This window comes from Papaver somniferum, chromosome 10, assembly GCF_003573695.1.
Source record: "Papaver somniferum cultivar HN1 chromosome 10, ASM357369v1, whole genome shotgun sequence".
NCBI lineage: Eukaryota > Viridiplantae > Streptophyta > Magnoliopsida > Ranunculales > Papaveraceae > Papaver > Papaver somniferum.
Window position 1 is genome coordinate 10,828,134 of NC_039367.1, and position 23,090 is coordinate 10,851,223.

Consider the following 23,090-nt stretch of genomic DNA (forward strand, 5'->3'; position numbering starts at 1 on the left):
TGAAGTTGTATGTTTTAGTTTGATTTGCTCGAGGACTAGCAAAAGTTTAAGTTTGGGGGAATTTGATAGGCGTAGAATTACACCCTATTTATTATCTATTGTTTATGCTTTCTTTGCTATTTTTCGTGTGAATTATGTATTTTACGCGTGTTTTGAGTTTTGTTTTAAATTTACTTCAAAGTTTTCACATGATTATCTTTTGTTTATACTAATAATAATGTTTATACATTCATGGTTGTTTGATAGATTATTTAGAGTGCACGCTGGATTGATTTGTTAACTCAACCTAAAGCTAGAAGAAGTTAGGGAATACGTAATCGTTCTCGACACTTTACACAAACAGAAAACACGAGACTTTGCAGAGGGATTCTGTGGAGCAATTGTGTGTGAAAACAACGCTAGAAATTCAACCAAGCGAACTGAGTTTAACTACTAGTACTAAACCTAAATTCATAAATCTTAATGCGTTCGGGGAAATTACATCTTGTAAGCGAACCTCAAGGTGGTTATTTTGAATAGAATCTAATAACTAAGCGGACCTGTTACTCAGTGAAACGACGAATTTTGGGGTTAGCTAAGCGAACCTGCTATCCTACGGTTGGTGATAATCTGTGACTAATAAAAAGTGGAAAAGAACATAAATTGAATCATTGTTTTGCAACGAAGAACGATTCTTTGATCTTGTCTCTCTTATTGATTTCAACTTTATCTTTTTAATTACTTTGTTTATTTCTTTTACTTTATAAATTATAAAACTAAACCCCCCCTTTGTGACATTATAAGACAACTAAAACCTCTTTCTCCTCGTGGGAACGAACTTAACTACCACCATTTTTGCTTGTTAATTGAGTGAAAAAATATTAATTAATTTGTTGTGGTTACGACACGCATCACTTATAGGTGGAAAAGTTTTAGATTGAGGTATATTTGGGTAACCTCGTCTTTTCAATTACCATATGTGGCCACGAAGACAATAAATACATGGTTCTATCGAGAATCATTACTTTCTTCCACATTAATGCCTTGATCTTTGTCATCTTGTGTTTCCGTCAACAATGCTCTACCCGAAGACTTAAATGAATAGCCGTCGCAGTTAAGAACAATAAAAATCCAATGAGAATGTATGCATAGCTTCTGGTCTTTGACATAAAGAAATATCACATCATCTTCTTCGGTAGGGTCATTTTATAGAAAAGAATGACCCAACAGATAGTTTTTTGAAAAAAAACTAGCCGTTCTTAGAAAAAATAAATGTAACATCAGAGTTACGATTAAGATAAATAGAAGAGACTCAGTCGTGTATTAACAATTGGTTGGGTTTTTACGCTTTCAAATCCGTAAGACAGGAATTTCCCAGTCGATTCTTATACGTCCCAGACGTAAATTATTCTGTAATATATGAGCTAAATCTTACGAAAAATTTCCCAGAAGATTCTTATACTTGCCAAACGTAAGTTATTCTGTAATATATAAGTAAATCTTACGACAAATTAAACCTTTGTTTTTTCATGCTATTTTTATAAGTTAGAGGGGAAGATCGCATACAAACAATCAAAAGAAAAAACAAAAATGATTAGTAGACTAGTGAAAATATTACCTGCAAGGCCCGCTCATGATGTGGTGGTTAGATGTCACATCTTGACTTTTAAGCCAACCTGAGTAGGCAGTATCTATTTCCTTCTAAGTTTTTCCATCACCCCTCACACCCACCACCATTCACCCCCCGTGTTCCTTTGTTCTTCCTCTCGGTTTAGATATCTGATTCGTTTTTCTTTGAAGGTGGTAGAACGTATGATAAAAGACACGTAGTCCGTCAGAATAAAACATGCATGCATGAACAATGAAAATCCAGTGTCATTCCGAGAAGTAATAACTATGTTGAAATTGAACAACTAATCATAATTCATATGGAAAAGGAGATTATTATGATTACAAAATCTGAAAGATGAGGGATCAGATTGTAGTAGAATGTTTTTCTTATCACTACCCAACTGATTAAATTTTCGATTGGAACTAAATGATATATTCCTAATGAATGGGTATTTTGGACAATAGAGACTATGTCGTGACCCCCCAAAAAAATCTAATCATAACCTAACCACTAAACTTTAAAAGGCTAACTTTAATGCTGAATGTTAAATCAAAAACAGATTAAGGGGCCAGATCAATAAAACACTGGGCGCAAGCCCCTATTGATTTATAGACTCAACCTCATAGACTTCAACCTAATCACTTGTAATTTTAATGTGGGGATTATGTTTTACCCTATATTTTCTGATCCACGTCCCCGGATAATTTCACCCGATCAACAAAACTATGGGACCGTAAGCCCCGGATAATACCTGATATTATATATGATATGACCTCCACAAGTTTCATACCACTAACTTTTGTCTTCTCCTTTTTTATTTCTTTCTTTTTTATGTGCGAATAGAAAACACAAAAGTGATGAAGCCTTCGGTGAACATAAGGAAACAAGGAAGACAAAAGAGCAAAAGAATTAGGTTTATGATGAACCCATAATTGAGAAAAATACTAGAATTTGTAGGAGGTGTGGATTACCAGGTCAGTACCAGAAGAATAATGCTGGAGGAGCAGTTGGATCTAATCCAAAGTGATACAAGCCTAGAACCTATGTTGATGGCTCCAAGTATACCAATGTTGTCCCAGAACCATCAAAGATGAACATCTAGTCTATAAAGTTCTGTTGGTTTATCTAAAATTGAACCTAATACTCCTGCACAAGGAAGAACAAATCTAGTTCATGGACGTTGGTGAATCTTCTCAACAAATTACAACAAAAATCTAGAAAAGGGGTTAAGAGAAAGGAGTTTAATCAGAAAATCACATTTACAATGCTAGATCCAAAGAGAAAGAAGAATCCTGAGAAGTACATGAAACTCTGAGTCTTACTCGGTTGTTTTTTTCCTAATGGATCTTTGTTTTCTTTTGCGTTTTTAAGTTATCTTTCGTTTATGGATTGATTAACAATGGGTTTAAAGACAATGTTATGGTTATGTTTTGTAAGACAATGCAAGATGTATAAATATGGAATATCTTATTAGATAGTTGCAGGCTACATTTGGAATATTTCTTAAAATCCTTACATATTTCATACAGTTTTTCCTTGAGTATTTCAATTACGATAGCATCTGAAGCCCACACGGATGCTTCGTAGTTTTTGTTCTTGCACACCTGGTCAATAATATACATTAAAACTATGTTGATTCTTATCTTTGAAGCATGACTGACTATCTAGTAGATAGTTTATAACACGATGATTATGTTCACCACAAGAAATTCAACTTTATGGTGATTAAAGATTGATTAGAAGTGCATTAGTTTAAGAAAACACAAGATCAAATCGCTCAAAATACGTAGTTTCAGGAGGATTCAAGCATTTAATGAAGAGAATTTCATTAGTTTGATCTGTTTTAGATCTCAACAATACTCTCACTCCGTTACAAGGAATATGTTTGCACCTTGAATAAACCCAAGGACAATCCTTTGTTTCGTGATCTTTTTTGTCACACGTCAAACACCTATGTTAGATCTCCTGCTACTTGAACTTGTTGAATCATTCACACAACACCTAAATGAGAAAAAGATGAAGAAAAGTAAAGAGATATGTTGGAGAAATTATAGTCTACCCCTATAAATGAAAGTTCGATAAATCAATAACCTCGCCATACGAATAATCTTTTTCTGATCCCGATTTGCACATAGATGCCAAATAAATAACCTCGCTAAATGGATACATATTTGTAAGTCCTTATTTCCTATGAGAGTATAACGAATAATCTCTAAATACATATATATATATATATATAGAGAGAAAAATACTTCATCCAATTAACAATGTTCGTATAAAAAGTCAAATTTTCTCAAAAAAAAAAATGTATCTAAAGTTGTTTATATTTTCCTTTCACTTAAACTTAAATGCGTCACATTCTTACAATGCATGCACAACTTTTGGACTACCATGCTCATGTTATAGCAAGTAATTTTTATTATGACTACTGCTTGAAAAACTACTTTCGATGACACATTTAATATAAAGCTATTATTTATCGGGTTCAGGATCATTCTCATAATTTATTACAGGTTCAATAATTTCCTTTTATGTAGGAAATTCTATAACTGCACAGTGGCGGAGCCATAATTTCCATATAGGGGGTGCAAAAATTTGCTTCGTGTTATACAAATTATTTTTGGGGGTGCAAATAAGCAAAAATGGGCTTATAATTTCATAATTATTTAATATTGGGCCTAAATTAGGCTTTGGAACCAGTTGGGCAGGGGTGCAAGTATTTGCGCCCCCTGCCTGGGCTGGCTCCGCCCCTGTAACTGCATCATTCTCGTTAAGATATTCGACGTTTATCATTCTTTATAGCATAAATTAAAATCGGATAAATTTTCTTATGATACCCTTTTATATGTATACGTAGGTATACAAATTTTTTGGTATAATCCCTGGTTCATGAACATATTTTGACTTTATAAATGTAGAAATGTATTTGTACCCTTAATATACTACACCAAAAATAGGCTAACTTAGGCCTAAAAAGCTCCTCATATTAGCTAAGTATAGGCAAATTGGGACCCAAAAACACTCTATGTACAAGCCCATATGCAACAAGCCAAAAATGGCTAACTAGGCCACACTAAGCACAAATGCATCAAAGCCCATGTGAAAGAAACTCCAAGCCCAGTAGCAAGAAAGCTCCACGTCATTCTGTCACGTCAGCAAAATGATAGGCCAGCAAAGTGCCACGTCAACAAGCACGCCACGACAACAAGTGTCCGCGTCATCGCAGCCACGTCAGAACGCCACGCCAGCAAGTGCCATGCCAGCACGCCACGTCTGCACTGCCACGTCATCATTGCCACATCATCATTACCGGCGGACAAGCCCAGCGGATGGACCAAATTTCGTACAACAGCGTTCTTCGATTTCATACGGTGCTTTGCGGCTAATGTTACTCCCATGGTCCTTGGATATTTACGCCCATCTCAATTGCTTTTGAGGATATTTATGCCTTATCCAAGCCAAGCCATGGCTCAATGAATTTTTCCACCCCTTTCTGATTTCCTTTGAGAATATTTATGCCCAGCTGTGGGCTTATGCACACTTCTCTCTTTGGGCTTGGCATGTGAACTCCTAATTGTTTGGGCCAACCCTTTGCACTATTTGGCTTGGTTAGTTCCATAACCAAAGAGGAAGTTTCTGGAAACTTCTAGGAGGCATGCAAGGGCCAGTTATTACAGGAGGCGTGCAAAGGGCCAGTTATTACATGAGGCATGCAGGGGCCAGTTATTGCAATTGATGCCTACCACGAAATTAAAGAAAATAAACGGAAATTCGCACCATATAAATACAGGGATTCACAACCCCAAAAGGTATGCAATCTTCCCCATACAATTATCTGTGAAAAATCTCTAGCTAACTTAAGCATCAGAGGGATTTTTTGCAGGTACACTGTTCAATTGGAGAATAAAACAGCGGATAGATCTTCAACAAAATCATCATTAAAATGGTGTTTGGGGTAGAAGAAATTTTACCATACAAACGTTGGCGCCTACCAAGATTTTTCGAGAAAAGATTTTCGTGTTTTACCAAATCGAGTTATGACAGTAATCAGAAAAACTGCACGAATGGTGGATTCTGTTAGCGATTACCAACAGCGCAGGAGACGCGAAGCTGAAAGGCATGAAATCGAGGTTCAGTCAGCCCCAGCAGTACCCAATGAAAACAGGCTGGGTCAAAATCGTTCTCATGACAGAGCCATAGATCGTGATCAAAATCGTTCTCATGACAAAGCCATAGATCGTGATCAAGATCGAGATCATGCTCATAACAGATGCCTGGATCGTGGACGAGATCACGATCGTTTCCATGACAGAACTCCAGATCTAAATGGAAGAAGGGAAAAACAACCAGTGATCAATAATGAAGGAATGGACGTTGATGGGAAAACCCACAAGTTCGAGGAAAAAAAGAACGCGAATTCGACAGTCCGTCAAGGAGGAAAAACGATCGGCAGGACCAGCAAGACGGACGAACTGCGACTCCTAGTACAAAGGAAGAACCGTTGCACAATCGGCTGAACGATTTGGTGAAGGAGAACACTCTCCTGAGATTGGAACGTGAAAACCATTCTCGACCTAGGTCTGGAAATCTGAACAACCAGAGGGGTTGATCAGTATGGCAGCGCCTTGGAAGTCAAATTAGCCCACAAGATGCAGACCAAAACAGAGAAGTGATCGATCTTGATCGACCAGAGGCAAATCTGTTGGTCACTGAAGATCTACCTAAACAAATGCGTGTACGACCAAGGTGAGTAGGGACCCGACCAGCTGCGACTCAGCAGAGTGCGGCCAGAACCACCACCCGTTCAAAACGTCTCAGGAATGATGAAGATTAGGTTCGAGATCGGCACGATAAGAGAGAATTTTTTCCCGATTACTACGCTCGTTCGGAGCAAGGTAGAGCTGGAAGAGAGCCAACTGGACCCCAAAGGAAAAGAATGAGATCTAAAGCTTATATCCCAAAGGACCGAGATTATGAGCAGGAAGATAGTTCCTCAGATGGCGATGTGGACGCAATAACAGAAGCTCGCCTTTGCAAGATGATCGAGAAAGTAATGTCGAAAAAGCGCTCTAGAGAGGAAAATATGGACAGACTGCATCAACCCGCTGGGGCTCCTTTCAAATTGAATAACAGAGAATTCTGGACGCCAATGAATTTTCAGGTTCCCAAGCTGCCAGAATTCGATGAGAAAACGGATGATCCATATCAACATGTTTTACACTATGAAATTGCCATGTCCTTATGGCAGTACAGCGATGAGTTGATGTGTAAGATGTTTCCACAGTCACTGACTGGAGGAGCAATAATGTGGTTCAATCAGCTTCCGGCACAGTCGATCGGTACTGACCATAAGTTGATTGACGAATTCTTCTCTAACTAAAAATACAACAAACATGATCGAAAGGGATGCCATGCATTGTTATTTCTAGGAATTAGGAAGGAGGAAAACATCAGACAGTTCACTCGACGCTTCAAGCAAGAGTTGTCCGATGTGGATGGAGCTGATGGTTTTACAAATAGTGATTGTAGTAGTGGTAAAAACTGGGTCTTTTCAGACTTGTGAAGAAAACAATTTTTATAGATTTAAATTAAACAGGCAACTAAATAAAATAATTCAAAGTTTTGGAGAAAAATACCAAGTCTAGGATTCCACCATTGACCAAATAAATAGTAAACTCTAAATAATATTCATGCAATTCTATCTTTAAAAATAATTCTAATATTTGCCTCAAATATATTCTTGAAGTAATAGTTGTAATCAAAGAGTATAAAACATCAAAAGTATTTAAAACCCAGCATGCTTCATCAAATTAATTCACAACTATTCAATAAGAACTAATATTTCAATTCAATCCCATGCAAATAATCAAATAATAATATTGCAAATAAATAGTAAAATTAGAATTATACCAATTAATGTGGAACAATGGCTTCCTCCGTCGCCTTGGCTAATGAGTTTAGCTCCTCATCCCAAAAACATAATCATAAGATGTATCCATGGCTTAATAATGTGTTTTTATTGATGAAAATGGTGTAAAAAGAAGTTTGCAACGCTGTATAAATGTTACAGCGTCACTGTTACAAAGTGGAAAAGGCTGAAAATAAACGATACAAGCCTCTGTTGTTGTAAAACAACGACAGTTGGGTGTTGAAATTAAGACTGCTGAAGAACGACGGACTCTGCGAGTCTGTTCTTCGTGTTCTTCAGGTTCTTCAATGGCAGCAGCAGCAGCAACACCAATTCTATGTAACTTCTTTGTTTCGTCTCTCCTGGACTCCAAACTCTCTCCTAAGGGTTTCTAACCCTTCTATGACTTGAACCAACTCTTATATAGTCTTTTAATCCCCAAAAATCTCTACTGAATCAGACTTTTTCTTTTCTTTTTCTTCTCTGCGCTGTTGAGAGAATATCTCTCTCTGATCTCCCTGTACGCGTTTATGAGCTATTATATTGCCCCAAAACTCTCCCAAGACTTGAACAGGACCAAGTAGAGTTTTCTTTAGCGTAAAACTCTCCCAGAATCTCCTCAAAACAGAACCATACGTGTCCTATTTGGACTCTGATTTCTTCTCCCGGCTATTCCAGCCCAATGTGATCGATCAAAACACATGTACCAGCTCTGTTTAGTCCATTCACATCCATCCCAACTGATTTTGGGGGTTGAATCTCTTTAAAAACCGTCCATTAATCGAATCCAACTCTGCCAGCAAACATGCATGAAGTTTCCCGCCAAAACATTAATTTGAAAACGTGAAGAAATGTGATCTCCCCCCATCCAGTTCTGGTGTCCCTTTAGCAGATGCCTGGAAATGGGTCACCCCTTAGGTTACCCCTTATCCAAAGTGAGAGTCCGTATAGTAATTTTCTCCCACGAGCGCAAAAACCACTTTTTTAGCCAATTTCGCCGCAAAAGCTTATTTCTCCAGAAATACCTACAGGGACATAAAAAGCCATAATAAGTACAAAAAATGGGTACTAACACAATATACAATTGGGCTATATTAGACACATAAATGCGTCTATCAAATACCCCCAAACTTATTATTTGCTAGTCCCGAGCAAATCAAAACTACAAAATAAAATCCTAACTCACTGTCGCAGGCATCGTCGATTGCATTTAGCGTATGCAATAAGCCTTTAAACCCCTAGGTGGCCGAGTTATAGTCTCGGGAGGGCTTACCAGAGATATACCCACAAAACATGTACTCCAGACCTTAGCTATCTACGCAGAACCTTGGAAGGCACTAAAGAATCTCCTTGGTTGGCATACTTATTGACTACAGGAAGAAGTACCCTGATGCGAAATTCCAATTGCTGTACACGAGTTTGCACTCAAGCATACTAAAATTCATATAAAGTGACAGAGCTCTACTCAGATAGTTGCACTATGGACATCATATTCGGAGTCAAAACTAATCACATGGATAGATCAAGAAGATGGATATAGAAAAACATGTATGGTTTTGATGTTTACTAAGTGAACGGCGTTTCCCATATCTGTCTGAAGGCCTCTGCCAAAATGAACCTATCCTAATGGATTGAGATACTAGTCTGACTAATATCAACATACTGGCATATACAAGGGTACCAGTGGTCGATAACCTAACTCTAGGTCAACACAACTGGCATATACAAGGGTACCAGTGGTCGACTTTATTGAATTTATTCCTTTTGGTCAAATGGTCTGGTCTCAATTTTATTTTATTTTTGGTAACTACCATTTTTTTTTTTCATCTTTTTTTTTATCTCTTTTTCTTTTTCAACTTTTTTTTTTCATGGTATCTCAATCACTCTAATTCACCCTAGCATTGGTAACAACTTGAATCGTGGGCCCCACCTATCACTTAGAGAAACATAGTTTAAAAACAAAATAAAATAAAAATAGAAGTGAAAACGACTCAACGAGATATGGTGAAACTATCATGTTATTTCTAACACCTGAGCTCTGTGCTTTTATGAATAGACTCTTTAGATGTTTCCATCTAATCAGATTGGTTCCTCAAACTCCTACAATCAAAATGCTTCCATCCACTTAGATTAGTTAGTGCGATCCTCAATAGGCATAAATTTCTAGGCTCTGGAGTTTATTTATTGCAACTAAAAGCTAACAAAAAGTTTCTTCCCCACCCCCAAACTTAAATCTAACATTGTCCTCAATGTTTCTCATGAAAGAACAGTACCAAGAATATAAGTAACATGAGGAAATAGTAAAGAGAGAGTTCGGAAAGATAGTACCTGAGTGAAGTGAAACCAAAAACTGAATACAAAAATTATACAACATTCAAATCGCCTCGATGGTCAATCAAGGGTAAACAGGGTCCTCCAGAGGGACCTCCTCAACATCACCTGTAGGAAAAGGCTCTAAAAAGGGCTTCAATCGCTGACCGTTAACTTTTGAAGAACTACTACCATCCAGTGTCTCGATCTCAACAGCTCCATGAGGAAAAAAAGTACGGACCACAAAAGGACCGGTCCACCGAGAGCGCAGTTTCCCGGGGAATAGATGCAAACGAGTGTCATACAGAAGAACTTTTTGACCTGGAGAAAATGACTTCCGTAATATGTTTCTATCATGCACAAGTTTCATTTTGTTCTTATACTCCTTCGCACTATCGTAAGCATCTATACGAATCTCGTCCAACTCATTGAGCTGGAGTTTCCTATGGGCTCCTGCCTTGTCAAGTGAAAAATTTAGCTGCTTAACATCCCAATAAGCTCTGTGTTCTAACTCAACAGGTAAGTGACATGCCTTGCCATAAACAAGATGATAAGGCGACATTCCAATGGGTGTCTTAAACGCAGTACGGTAAGCCCATAAGGCATCAGTAAGCCTAGACGACCAGTCTTTCCGATTAGGATTAACTGTTTTCTCTAATATACGTTTTATCTCCCTATTAGAAACCTCTACCTGACCACTAGTCTGTGGATGATACGGGGTAGCTACCTTATGTGTAATACCATATTTCTTCATCAGAAGTCTAAAAGTCCCATTACAAAAGTGCGACCCTCCATCACTAATTATAGCTCGCGGTGTACCAAAACGTGTAAGTATATTATTTTTCAAGAACTCAATCACAACCCTATGGTCATTGGTTTTACACGCAACCGCCTCAATCCACTTAGAGACATAGTCTACGGCGACAAGGATGTATAGGTTACCAAAAGAATTAGGAAACGGACCCATAAAGTCAATACCCCACACATCAAAGACCTCAACAATTAAAATAGGGTTCAAGGGCATCATGTTCCTACGGGAAATGGTTCCTAATTTCTGGCATCGTTCACAAGTAACGCAGTAACTGTGGGAGTCTTTAAACAACGAAGGCCAATAGAATCCACACTGCAATATCTTAGCAGCAGTTTTCTTAGCACTAAAGTGACCCCCACAATCATGATCATGACAAAAGTAAATAATACTGGACTGGTCACTCTCAGGTATACATCTCCTAATAATATGGTCTGGGCAATACTTAAACAAATAAGGATCATCCCAAAATAAGTGCTTAACCTCAGCTAAAAATCTAGAACGATCTTGTTTACCCAAATGTTGGGGCATTCGACCAGTAACAAGATAGTTCACTATATTCGCATACCAAGGTAATTGGGTAACAAAGAACAATTGTTCATCAGGAAAGCTATCCCTTATAGGAAGGGAATCATCTGGGGAACTAACAACTAGCCTAGACAAGTGATCTGCTACAACATTTTCGGCACCCTTTATGTCTCTAATGTCTGGAGAAAACTCTTGCAACAACAGAATCCACCTAATCAATCTAGGTTTAGTATCCTTCTTAGACAAAAGATATTTTAAAGCAGCATGATCAGTATATATGATGATCTTAGAACCTAAGATATAGGATCTAAACTTGTCTAAGGCAAACACAATGGCTAATAGTTCCTTCTCGGTAATGGTATAGTTCAACTGGGCATCATTCAGAGTTTTGCTAGCATAGTAAATCACATGAAGTAACTTATTTTCTCGCTGACCTAGCACAACACCAATAGCATAATCTGAAGCATCACACATGATCTCAAAGGGTAGGTTCCAGTTGGGTGCCTGGACTATGGGGGCGGTAACGATCTGATTATATCCAGAGTAGCCATCTAAAAAGCAGTAGTGACTATGTCCAGCTAATCTCTCTATCATCTGGTCGATGAAGGGAAGGGGAAAGTGGTCCTTCCTAGTGACCTTGTTCAATTTCCTATAGTCAATACAAACACGCCAACCCGTGGTCATTCGGGTCGGGATTAACTCATTGTTATTATTCTGGACTACAGTAATACCAGATTTCTTGGGAACAACCTGAACGGGGCTGACCCACTTACTGTCTGAAATAGGGTAGATGATGCCTGCATCTAATAGCTTAAGAACCTCAGTTCGAACTACTTCTTTCATATTAGGGTTTAGTCGACGTTGCATCTCCCTAGAAGGTTTGGTATCTTCCTCTAAATAGATCTGATGCATACAAACAGTAGGACTTATACCCTTAATGTCTGCTATGGTCCAACCTAAAGCTTCCTTGTTGTTTTGAAGGAAGGTTACTAGCCTACTTTCCTGATCTATATCCAAGTCGGAAGAAACAATCACAGGTAAAGTCTCAGACGGGCCTAAAAACATATACTTCAGGGTATCTGGCAATTGTTTTAGGTCCAACTTAGGAGGCTCTTCTAAAGAAGGAACTAGGGTAGACTTAGAAACTGGTAGTGGTTCGAACTTAGGTTTCCATCCATTACTAGTATCTAACAAAGGGGTTGAATCTAACAAAGCATTCACCTCATTAATTACATTATCATCATCAAAATCAATCCCAAAGTGAGTTAGGCATTTTTCTAATGGATCTTCTAACAAAGTGTTTGGTAATGACTCCTCGACTAATGTTCCTATCATGTTCACCTCTTCTATATTCGAGTCATCTAGTTCAAAGGGTAGCTTACTAATATTAAAAATGTTCAGCTCAATAGTCATATTACCAAAAGACAAATTCATAATACCATTTCAACAGTTAATGATCGCATTGGATGTAGCTAAAAATGGGCGACCTAAAATCACTGGTATTTGGTTCTCTGGGTCAGGGACAGGTTGGGTATCTAGGATAACAAAATCCACTGGATAAATAAAATTGTCAACCTCTATGAGAACATCCTCGATCACACCACGAGGAATTTTAACGGACCTATCATCTAACTGAAGTGTCATCTGGGTAGGTTTCATCTCACCAAGTCCTAGCTTAAGGTACACATGATATGGAAGTAAATTCAAACTGGCTCCTAAGTCAAGCAAAGCTTTCTCAACACGGTACTTACCTATTGTACAAGCAATGGTAGGGGACCCTGGGTCTTTATACTTAGGAGTAGTGGTATTCTGAATAATAGAACTCACATGACTAGCTATGAAGGCTTTCTTCTGGACACTGAGCTTACACTTTCGCGTACACAAGTCCTTAAGGAACTTGGCATAAGAGGGAATCTGCCTAATTGCATCTAATAATGGAAGGTTGATATTAACCTTCTTAAAAACCTCCAATATATCATTAAAGTTGGACTCCCTCTTAGTCGGAACTAGCAGCTGGGGAAACGGGGCTCTGGGAACAAATCCGTGCTTAACAGGACCCTCATTGGTCTCTTTGGAGACTCTATTAGTCTCCTCATTTTCTGGCTCAGCAGGGTGAACTACAGCATGTTCATTATCAGGCATGGCGACCTTGTTTTCAACTTTCTTTCCACTCCTTAGGGTTGTGACAGCATTCACATGATTGTACGATTTCTCTCCTTTGGGGTTAGGATCAGTATGACTAGGGAACCTTCCTTCTTCTCTCTCATTGATAAACTTAGCTATTTGGCCGACTTGAAGCTCTAATTTAGCAAAAGACTGGGCACTATTCTTAAAATTCTGTTTGGTTTCCTCTTGAAAATTACCCTGGCTTTTTACTAACATTTCCTGGATTTGTGATAGCATCTCCTGGATCTTCCTTAATATACTAAGGGTTTCCTCTAAGCTAGCTATTCTATTCTCAGATGGGTTCTGGGTCTGACCTGAAGAGTTCTTAGTATAACCAAAACCTGGGGGAGGCTGAGAATTACTAGACTGGCCTTGATTCTGGCCCTTAGACCAAGAGAAATTAGGATGGTTTCTCCAACCAGGGTTGTAGGTTTCTGAGTATGGGTCAAACTTCTGACGGTTCTCAAACCTAGAGTTGTTATAGACAGCATGGGCTTGTTCTTCACTAACTTGACCTTCCCAAAATGAATTATCGGGCTCTATTCCACAACTAGAGACTTGAGAGGATTTATTAGGTTCAACAAGGGACCTATTTTTAGACTGACCCATTTCTAAAGCTTCTAACCTTCTGGACAAAGCAGCAAACTTAGCATCTGACGCAAAACTCGTATCTACCATATTGGTGCTACTTCTATTGACCAAGAGTCTTTTAGGGGGTTCAACACAAGATTCCCACTGTTGGGATTTTTCAGCGATAGCTCCTAAGAAGGTAAAAGCATCATCAACATTTTTACTAGTGAACTCACCAGCGCACATAGACTCAACCATGGCTTTGGTCGAATAGTCTAAACCATCATAAATAATCTGTACAAGTTTCATATTATCAAATCCATGGTGAGGACACTGAGATAGGAGATCATTGAATCGCTCTAAAAACCTATAAAGAGACTCTCCCTCTTGTTGTACACTAGCACTAATTTTCTGCCTAACAGCTGCAGTTTTATGCTTAGGGTAGAATTTCATATAGAAGGCAGCGATAAGTTCCTTCCATGTTTCTATGGATTCAGACGGTAGGTTGTTAAGCCAGGTCTTGGCTTTATCTCTCAAGGAAAAGGGAAACATTTTAAGTTTCAAGACTTCATCAGTAAGGTCTTTTATTCTAATTGTCCCACAGATTTCCTCAAAGTCCCTAATATGGAAATAAGGGTTCTCATCATCTTTTCCTAAGAATATAGGGATCATCTGAAGAATACTAGGTTTTATCTCAAAATTAGCCGTAGTGGCTGGCAATTTAATGCATGAAGCTCGATTGGTCCTAGTTGGGAACATGTAATCTTTCAAAGCTGCCATCGCTGGCACAACAGAAGTACTAGGGGTACTTTTATCACTCAGAGATAAATTCTCAAAACTGAAGTTTCCAAAAACAGGGCTCTCAAAAGAAGAGTCTTCGAGCTCCTTGCTTAAATCAGAAGAACTACTAGGTTTTTCGCTAATCAATCGACCTAGAGTATCTCTTTTCCAAGCCCTAACAAAATCGGGCATACACTAAAAAGAATTCAAAAAGAAATAAAAAAATCCTAACAGGAAGGTTCTAGCAATTACACAGCAGGCTGACTCGACTTTACCACAGCAAACCTAAAGATTTCTAGCAAACAACAAGCATGATGGCTCCACTTAGATTGTTTCTAGATCAGCTTCTAATCCTTCGAAAGGGAATTCGTTACAATTTAAGCAAACCCCTCTGGAATCAATCCGAGTTAAAAAAAGTTGAATCGAGGCGAGGGAAGCTCAGTGGAGCTTTGATACCCAAAACCTCACCGATCCAATGCGGCGCAGTCACGCATTCAACTCGCAGAAACCGTCAAGAACTTCGAGGTGTGCTTAAAAGAGTAACCAATATTTTTCGAATGATTGTCCTGTTAAGCTCGATACCCTATAGGTCTCTTTCTAGTCCAAATTTTAGGCTTAGGTTCGCTTTAGGTTTCGTTTTCCTAAGGCGGGCAAGAAGGGAGCGGTGATGAAATCCGAACCCTTATCTTATATGGTCCAGTCCTTGCCCTTTACTAAAAATTTAAAAACAGTCCATATTCAAGTCCTCAGCATATATTCACCTTAAGGAGTCCAGTAACCCGCTTGTAGGAGATTCGCGGGTGTTTAGAATTTTACCTCCCGTACCAGACGGGCGAAGAACCACTGAAGTCGACTCAGGCCACGACTCCTATGCCGTGTGCGAACCCGAGGGGCCGAGACGATATCGTAATCGTCGTCCTTCCCTGCACACAGTTTATATTTAAGGATACCCTTCCGTAGGGTTTAAAAATAAAAATAAAAATGTCCAAAAATTAATGTCCAAAGTCCATAAAAAAAAATTACAAAAATAAAAATGTCTCTCTTTTTTTTTTCTCTTTTACAAAATAAAGAAAATCTTCTTCTTTCGCTCCTTTAGCTTTGCTTTTCACTCCCAAACTTTAAGTAAATAACCACAAGCTTTGGCAAAATTGTCTTTCGCTCCAATCTTCAAAAATCTGCAAGGAAACAAAAAAAACCCAAAAACGTAAAGAAGAACAAAAATAAAAAAAATAAAAAATAAAATCTAAAAAAAAATGCTAACTTAAACACAGGTCCGCGTCGGCGGCGCCAAAAATTTGATGGTTTTTCAAATAGTGATTGTAGTAGTGGTAAAAACTGGGTCTTTTCAGACTTGTGAAGAAAACAATTTTTATAGATTTAAATTAAACAGGAAACTAAATAAAATAATTCAAAGTTTTGGAGAAAAATACCAAGACTAGGATTCCACCATTGACCAAATAAATAGTAAACTCTAAATAATATTCATGCAATTCTATCTTTAAAAATAATTCTAATATTTGCCTCAAATATATTCTTGAAGTAATAGTTGTAATCAAAGAGTATAAAACATCAAAAGTATTTAAAACCCAGCATGCTTCATCAAATTAATTCACAACTATTCAATAAGAACTAATATTTCAATTCAATCCCATGCAAATAATCAAATAATAATATTACAAATAAATAGTAAAATTAGAATTATACCAATTAATGTGGAACAATGGCTTCCTCCGTCGCCTTGGCTAATGAGTTTAGCTCCTCATCCCAAAAACATAATCATAAGATTTATCCATGGCTTAATAATGTGTTTTTATTGATGAAAATGGTGTAAAAAGAAGTTTGCAACGCTGTATAAATGTTACAGCGTCACTATTACAAAGTGGAAAAGGCTGAAAATAAACGATACAAGCCTCTGCTGTTGTAAAACAACGACAGTTGGGTGTTGAAATTAAGACTGCTGAAGAACGACGGACTCTGCGAGTCTGTTCTTCGTGTTCTTCAGGTTCTTCAATGGCAGCAGCAGCAGCACCAATTCTCTGTAACTTCTTTGTTTCGGCTCTCCTGGACTCCAAACTCTCTCCTAAGGGTTTCTAACCCTTCTATGACTTGAACCAACTCTTATATAGTCTTTTAATCCCCAAAAATCTTTACTGAATCCGACTTTTTCTTTTCTTTTTCTTATCTGCGCTGTTGAGAGAATATCTCTCTCTGATCTCCCTGTACGCGTTTATGAGCTATTATATTGCCCCAAAATTCTCCCAAGACTTAAACAGGACCAAGTAGAGTTTTCTTTAGCGTAAAACTCTCCCAGAATCTCCTCAAAAAATCTTTGAAACGTAAACAGAACCATACGTGTCCTATTTGAACTCTGATTTCTTCTCCCGGCTATTCCAGCCCAATGTGATCGATCAAAACACATGTACCAGCTCTGTTTAGTCCATTCACATCCAGCCAAACTGATTTTGGGGGTTGAATCTCTTTAGAAACCGTCCATTAATCGAATCCAACTCTGCCAGCAAACATGCATGAAGTTTCCCGCCAAAACATTAATTTGAAAACGTGAAGAAATGTGATCTCCCCCTATCCAGTTCTGGTGTCTTTTTAGCAGATGCCTGGAAATGGGTCACCCCTTAGGTTACCCCTTATCCAAAATGAGAGTCCGTATAGTAATTTTCTTCCACGAGCGCAAAAACCACTTTTTTAGCCAATTTCGCCGCAAAAGCTTATTTCTCCAGAAATACCTACAGGGACATAAAAAGCCATAATAAGTACAAAAAATGGGTACTAACACAATATACAATTGGGCTATATTAGACACATAAATGCGTCTATCAGGAGCCAACGATCAAGTTTTCATTGCAGCCTACAAACAGGCATACCAACATGATCAAAGAGGTGTGTATGGTTCCTTGGTCAAGAGACCACCAAATACATTGGAAGAACTATATGATCGAGCAGAAGAATACGCTCGAGTGGAGGATGATTCTAAAGCTCGAGAAGAATTTAATATATCATCCAATCATCCAAATGATGGGAAGAAAGACAAGTCAAAGAACCGTTCGAGCGGACAGCATAACGATCGAGGTGAAGTTCGAGAGAAAAACCAGGGGGAACGAATGGAAACTGGATATCATAAATATCATGATATGAAGCTGACACCGTTGAACATACGACTTACAGAGTTGTATGAGAAAATAAGCAAGGATTTGAGTCCCCCTCGGCCTTTGCCAGCGGAGACGCGTGATAAACGTGATAAGAGAAAATACTGCAACTTTCACAAAGACCATGGTCACAAGACTGAGAATTTCCGCTCTTTACAGATCGAGGTCCGGCGAATGATAGATGATGGAAAGCTACAAGAGTACGTGAAAAAGGATTTCGAGAAAGGTCCTGGATAGTTTGGAACAACACATGTGATTAACGCACACGTGATTAACGTAATTCACGCCAGGATCCATTCAATGACCAGGCGGGCATCGGAAGACGAAACTAGGAGAAAACTCAGGCAGTTAAAAGAATGGTACTTGAAAAATCATATCTATTTTGTCAGTGGAAATGGAGCAGAAATTCGGGAGCTTGGGTGCACAAAGATCGAGTTCTCTGAAGCAGACATGATAGGTGTATATGCTCCACACAATGATGTTATCGTTATAACTGCCTGGATTGGCATGTTTCGTGTACAACGTATTCTAGTGGATACATGAATCTCAGTGAGCGTGTTGTTTTGAAGAGCTTATTCCTCTATGAATCTCCCACACGACTTGATCGAGGAGGATGAAAATCCAATTATCGGTTTCAGTGGCGAAGTTACAAAAGCGATTGGAAAAGTGAAGATACCTATAACAGTGGCTGAGAAGTCTGTTCTAGGCAATTTCTTACTGCTTGACTGTAGAGCTCCCTATAATGCAATCGTAGGACGAGACTGGCTGCATAAGATCTGTGCAGTCACATCTTCATATCATCAATGTTTGAAGTTTATTTCCCCTGAAGGAGTCGTGAAAGTTAGGAGTAACCAGATTTCCTCCCACAAGTGTCACGAGAGTGCTATGGACGAGTATAAGAAGTAAGAAGTTAGCGGGAACCAAATCATGCGAGTCGAGCAGAAATAGCAATTATAGAATCCTCTGCATTCAGAATCATATATGGGAGAGGACGCAGCTGAACCCCCAACAGTTGAGAAACTGATCGAGGCCCAGATTGGAGATGATAAGCACAAAACAATGTTCGTAGGGGAAGATCTTCCTGCACACAAACATGATGGTTTGGTTACAATGCTAAGGGCAAATTCCGACGTTTTCGCATGGAGTTTTGCCGAGATGCCTGGGATGGATCCGAATGTAGCCTTCCACATGCTAAATATCGATGATAAGTTCCATCCAGTTCGTCAGAAAATCAGGAATATGCGCAAAGCAAAAAAGACGGAGCTACTGCAGAAATCGAAAAGCTGTTGGAAGCAGGCTTTATTCGACCAGTGCAGTATCCTCGTTGGATGTCAAATGTCGTACCCATTCCAAAGAAGAATGGTAAAATTCGTGTCTGTATCAATTTTACTGATTTGAATAAAGCATGTCCGAGTGATCCGTATCAACTGCCACAGATAAGATAGTTGGTGGACGCAACTTCAGGGTATGGGAGACTGTCATTCATGGACGGTTTTTCAAGGTATAACCAAATACCTTTGTTCTAGGAAGATCAAGAGCGTACTGCGTTTGTGACTGACAGAGGAGTTTATTGCTATACTGTAATGTCGTTCGGGCTAAAGAATGCAGGGGCAACCTACCAGCATTTGGTAGACCATATGTTCAAGGACATGATTGGGAAGTCGATGGAAGTGTATATTGACGATATGGTAGTGAAATCTGAGCAAAAGGAGTCACATTTTCTTGATCTGCAGAAGACGTTCGATATCTTGAGGCAATATCGTATGAAGCTCAATCCAGCAAAATGTTCATTTGGGATGTCGTCAGGAAAGTTCCTTGGATACTTGATGACGCACAGAGGAATCGAGGCGAATCCGGAGAAAATCAGAGCCATCAGAGAGATGCCATCCCCAAGAACGAAGAAGGAGGTCCAGAAGCTAGCAGGACGATTAGCAGCTTTAAATCATTTTATTTCACGCTCTTCGGATCGATTCAAACCATTCTTTGATGTGTTGAATAAAGCAGTGAATTTTGGTTGGACAGATGAGTGCGAAAAAGCTTTTGATGAGATCAAACAGTATTTGTCAACTCCTCCAGTTTTGGTGAGTCCAAAAACTGGACAACCTATCGGAGTTTATTTGGCTGCAACGGAGAACGCGGTAAGTGCAGTGCTGTTTGTTACGGATCCACATGAAAAGCATGTTTACTTCGTCAGTAAATCTTTGACGGGGCGGAAACACGGTACAAGAAAATTGAGAAAATAACGCTTGCATTTTTGCATGCATCTCGTCGATTCAAGACTTATTTCCAAGGCAGGCAGATCATAGTCTACTTGGAATACCCGCTGAAGAGAATCCTGGAACGTGCTGACGATTCCAGCCGACTAGCCATATGGTCAAATTTTCTGAGGGCGTATGAGATCAAGTACGAAACCCGAACTACAGAGAAGGGACATGCCCTGGCTGCATTGCTAGAAGATTTTCCTGTGGACGATATAAAAACAGTTGCTGGAGAAGAAGAGGAGTTGTTCAAACCCATAGAGTCAACCACTGATCAGACTAGGGGCGAGTCCTCAATGGAGGTTGATACACCTGAACCATTATGGACCGTATTTACTGATGGGTCATCAAATGTTGGTGGTGCTGGAGTTGGACGTGTCATCCTTACTCCCGAAGGTTCGAGGATCGAGAAAGCGACCAGGCTGGGTTTTCAAGCATCAAACAATGAAGCTGAATATGAAGCTGCAATTATCGGTTTAAAGGTTGTCAAACAGTTAGATGCAAAGAACGTGAAGCTGGTAACTGATTCCACGCTAGTAGTTAACCAGTTTCTGGGACCTACATAGCCAAGGAAGAAATGATGGCCCTATATTTGGATCATATGAGAGAGCTGGCAAATGAATTCGACCAGTTCTCTATTGGGAAGCGACCACGGCTGGAAAACAGGCACGCAGATGCTTTAGCATACCTTTCTTCTACAGTCGAAACTGATACCACCCGTTTCGTTGTAGTGGATTTCCAAGAGTTACCTAGCATCTCCGACAGCCACTTTTTTCTGGCTATCGAACACGCTAGTGGGGGAGAGAGGACAACTACATCAGCACAGGGAGATACCGAGAACGTTGACAGCAATATGGACGTTGACAGTCCAGTGGTAGATGATTCAAGCAATCCCGCTGAAAACACTTCATACTGGTGTCAACCTTATGTTCGGTATTTGACAACCAGTGAACTCCCAGAATATAAGCACCTCGCTTCAAAAGTGAAAAAGAATACTTGGAGATATTCAATGATCGAGGGACAGCTGTACCGCAAACCTGTAGCTTTGGAGCCATTTTTGCGATGCGTATCAGCCGAGGAAGGACAACGGATATTGGCAGAGGCTCGTGAAGGAATATGTGGCAGCCATTCTAGAGGGCACAGTCTCGCGCACATGATACTTACCCAAGGTTATTTCTAGCATAAAGATGCTAAAGAATACGCACAGAAATGTGTGCCATGCCAAGAGCACGCTCCAATTCCTAAAAGGCCAACCAACGAATTGCATCCAGTTTTTAGTCCCTGGCCATTCGATAAGTGGGGACTAGACATAGTCGGACCACTCCCCAAAGCTCCTGGAGGAGTGAAAATCGTATTAGCCGCTACTGATTATTTCACCAAATGGGTCGAAGCAGTGGCGTTGGTACATGTTACCAGACATGATGTGAAAAGGTTCATATGGGAGAATATCGTCTGCAGATTTGGAATCCCAAGCGAGTCAGTATCAGACAATGGGAAGCGGTTCGATTCTGGGGTGATCAAAGATTTCTGAGAAAACCTGAATATTCGCACAAATTCTCATCTTCTTATTATGCTCGGAGCAATGGGCAGAAAAAAGCAACCAATCGCGTTATTATGGACAATCTCAAGAAAAGGCTGGAAAAAGAAAAAGGAAAATGGACAGAAGAGTTCCCTGGAGTCTTATGGTCCTACCGTACGACCCCAAAAAGATCCACTGGATTTTCACTGGCTTATGGGATAGAGGAAGTCATAACCACCGAGGTACATCTCAAGACTACCAAAACTCGTGTTGTCAAATCTGGGAAAAACAACAACATACTGGCTTTGGATAAAGAGTTGCTAGAAGAACAAAGAGAAACAGCCTTACATAAGTTAGTACGATACCAGCAGGCAATCAAGCTGAGCTCTGATCGTAAAGTCAGAGAACGGTCATTCAAACCAGGGGAATATGTCTTGAAGAAAACCCGAACAGCCACAATGGAATCAAACTGTGGGAAGCCCAGGGCGAACTGAGAAGTTCCATACATAGTGTACAGGCCAGTTCCTCGTGGCTTCTACTACCTAAGGAACCTCGATGGTACTCAAGATTCAAAACCTTGGAAGCCATGGAATTCGTTCCACTTGAAGAAGTTTTATCATTAAGAGTAATTTCAAATCCTGCTGTGCTGCACTCTTTTTCCTTTATGATGGTTTTATCCCACTGGGTTTTCCACACAAAGGTTTTAACGAGGCAGTTGTTGTCGAGCAGTAGGTATTTATCTTGTTATTTATATTCAGAAATTTAATTCAACATTTTGGTATTCCACTTTTTATCAAAATTATTCGTGTTTAATTATAAGCTGCTGCGGACGTTCAAGCCCGCAGTCAGACCTAAATGACAAAACAATACAACTCAATTCTACTGTCATCAGCGTTTCTGACACGTCGCAGATAGGGTGAATGCACAGTTCGAGCATTTTTACCCTATTCCAATTGAATCCCCATCATATGGGACATTAACAAATGTGGCGAACATTTTCACCTGTCCAGGCATGTGAAAATGTACACATCTCGACTCTGCGCGCATCTTGAATAGTAGAATTGCCCCCTGCATGAATTCCAGATAAAAGAAAAACTCAACTTTTCATTCCGTGCGCGAGCAAATGCAGCACGGAAGTGCACCCTTGCGAGAGCATTGAGCAACATGACACATAACATACTGGGGGCGAGTTATATGTCACCTCAACCACTTGGGGGTGAATCGTACGACACTCCAACACATTCATTACTTTCCCGGGAAAGAGTTGCGCTTGGGGGCGAGTTATGCAACACTCCAAAAAACTGCAAATTTTGTAGAATTGGGGAATCCGAACTTATTAACCCATAACAGGTTATGGATTAAGAGGGTGCAATGTTTGTACCCTTAATATTCTACACCAAAAATAGGCTAACTTAGGCCTAAAAAGCTCCTCATATTAGCCAATTATAGGCAAATTAGGCCCCAAAAACACTCTATGTACAAGCCCATGTG

At 39.4% G+C, this 23,090-nt stretch overlaps 1 protein-coding gene across 1 annotated transcript; it reads left to right on the forward strand.

The window, feature by feature from the left end:
• Nucleotides 1-18,803: 18,803 nt before the first annotated feature.
• Nucleotides 18,804-20,646, forward strand: LOC113315320. The gene is made up of 3 exons (XM_026563614.1): nt 18,804-19,184; nt 19,349-19,960; nt 20,101-20,646. The coding sequence occupies exons 1-3, from the start codon at nt 18,804-18,806 to the stop codon at nt 20,644-20,646; spliced, it is 1,539 nt and encodes a 512-aa protein (XP_026419399.1).
• Nucleotides 20,647-23,090: the final 2,444 nt, after the last annotated feature.

What these genes read in the sequence shown, in the direction of transcription:
- LOC113315320 (XM_026563614.1), top strand. Translation starts at nt 18,804, where the DNA reads ATGGGAGAGGACGCAGCTGAACCCCCAACAGTTGAGAAACTGATCGAG. An exon ending in ACCCATTCCAAAGAAGAATG is followed by an intron (nt 19,185 to 19,348) that starts GTAAAATTCGTG and finishes CCTTTGTTCTAG; the next exon opens with GAAGATCAAGAGCGTACTGC. An exon ending in TGGCTGCAACGGAGAACGCG is followed by an intron (nt 19,961 to 20,100) that starts GTAAGTGCAGTG and finishes CGTCGATTCAAG; the next exon opens with ACTTATTTCCAAGGCAGGCA.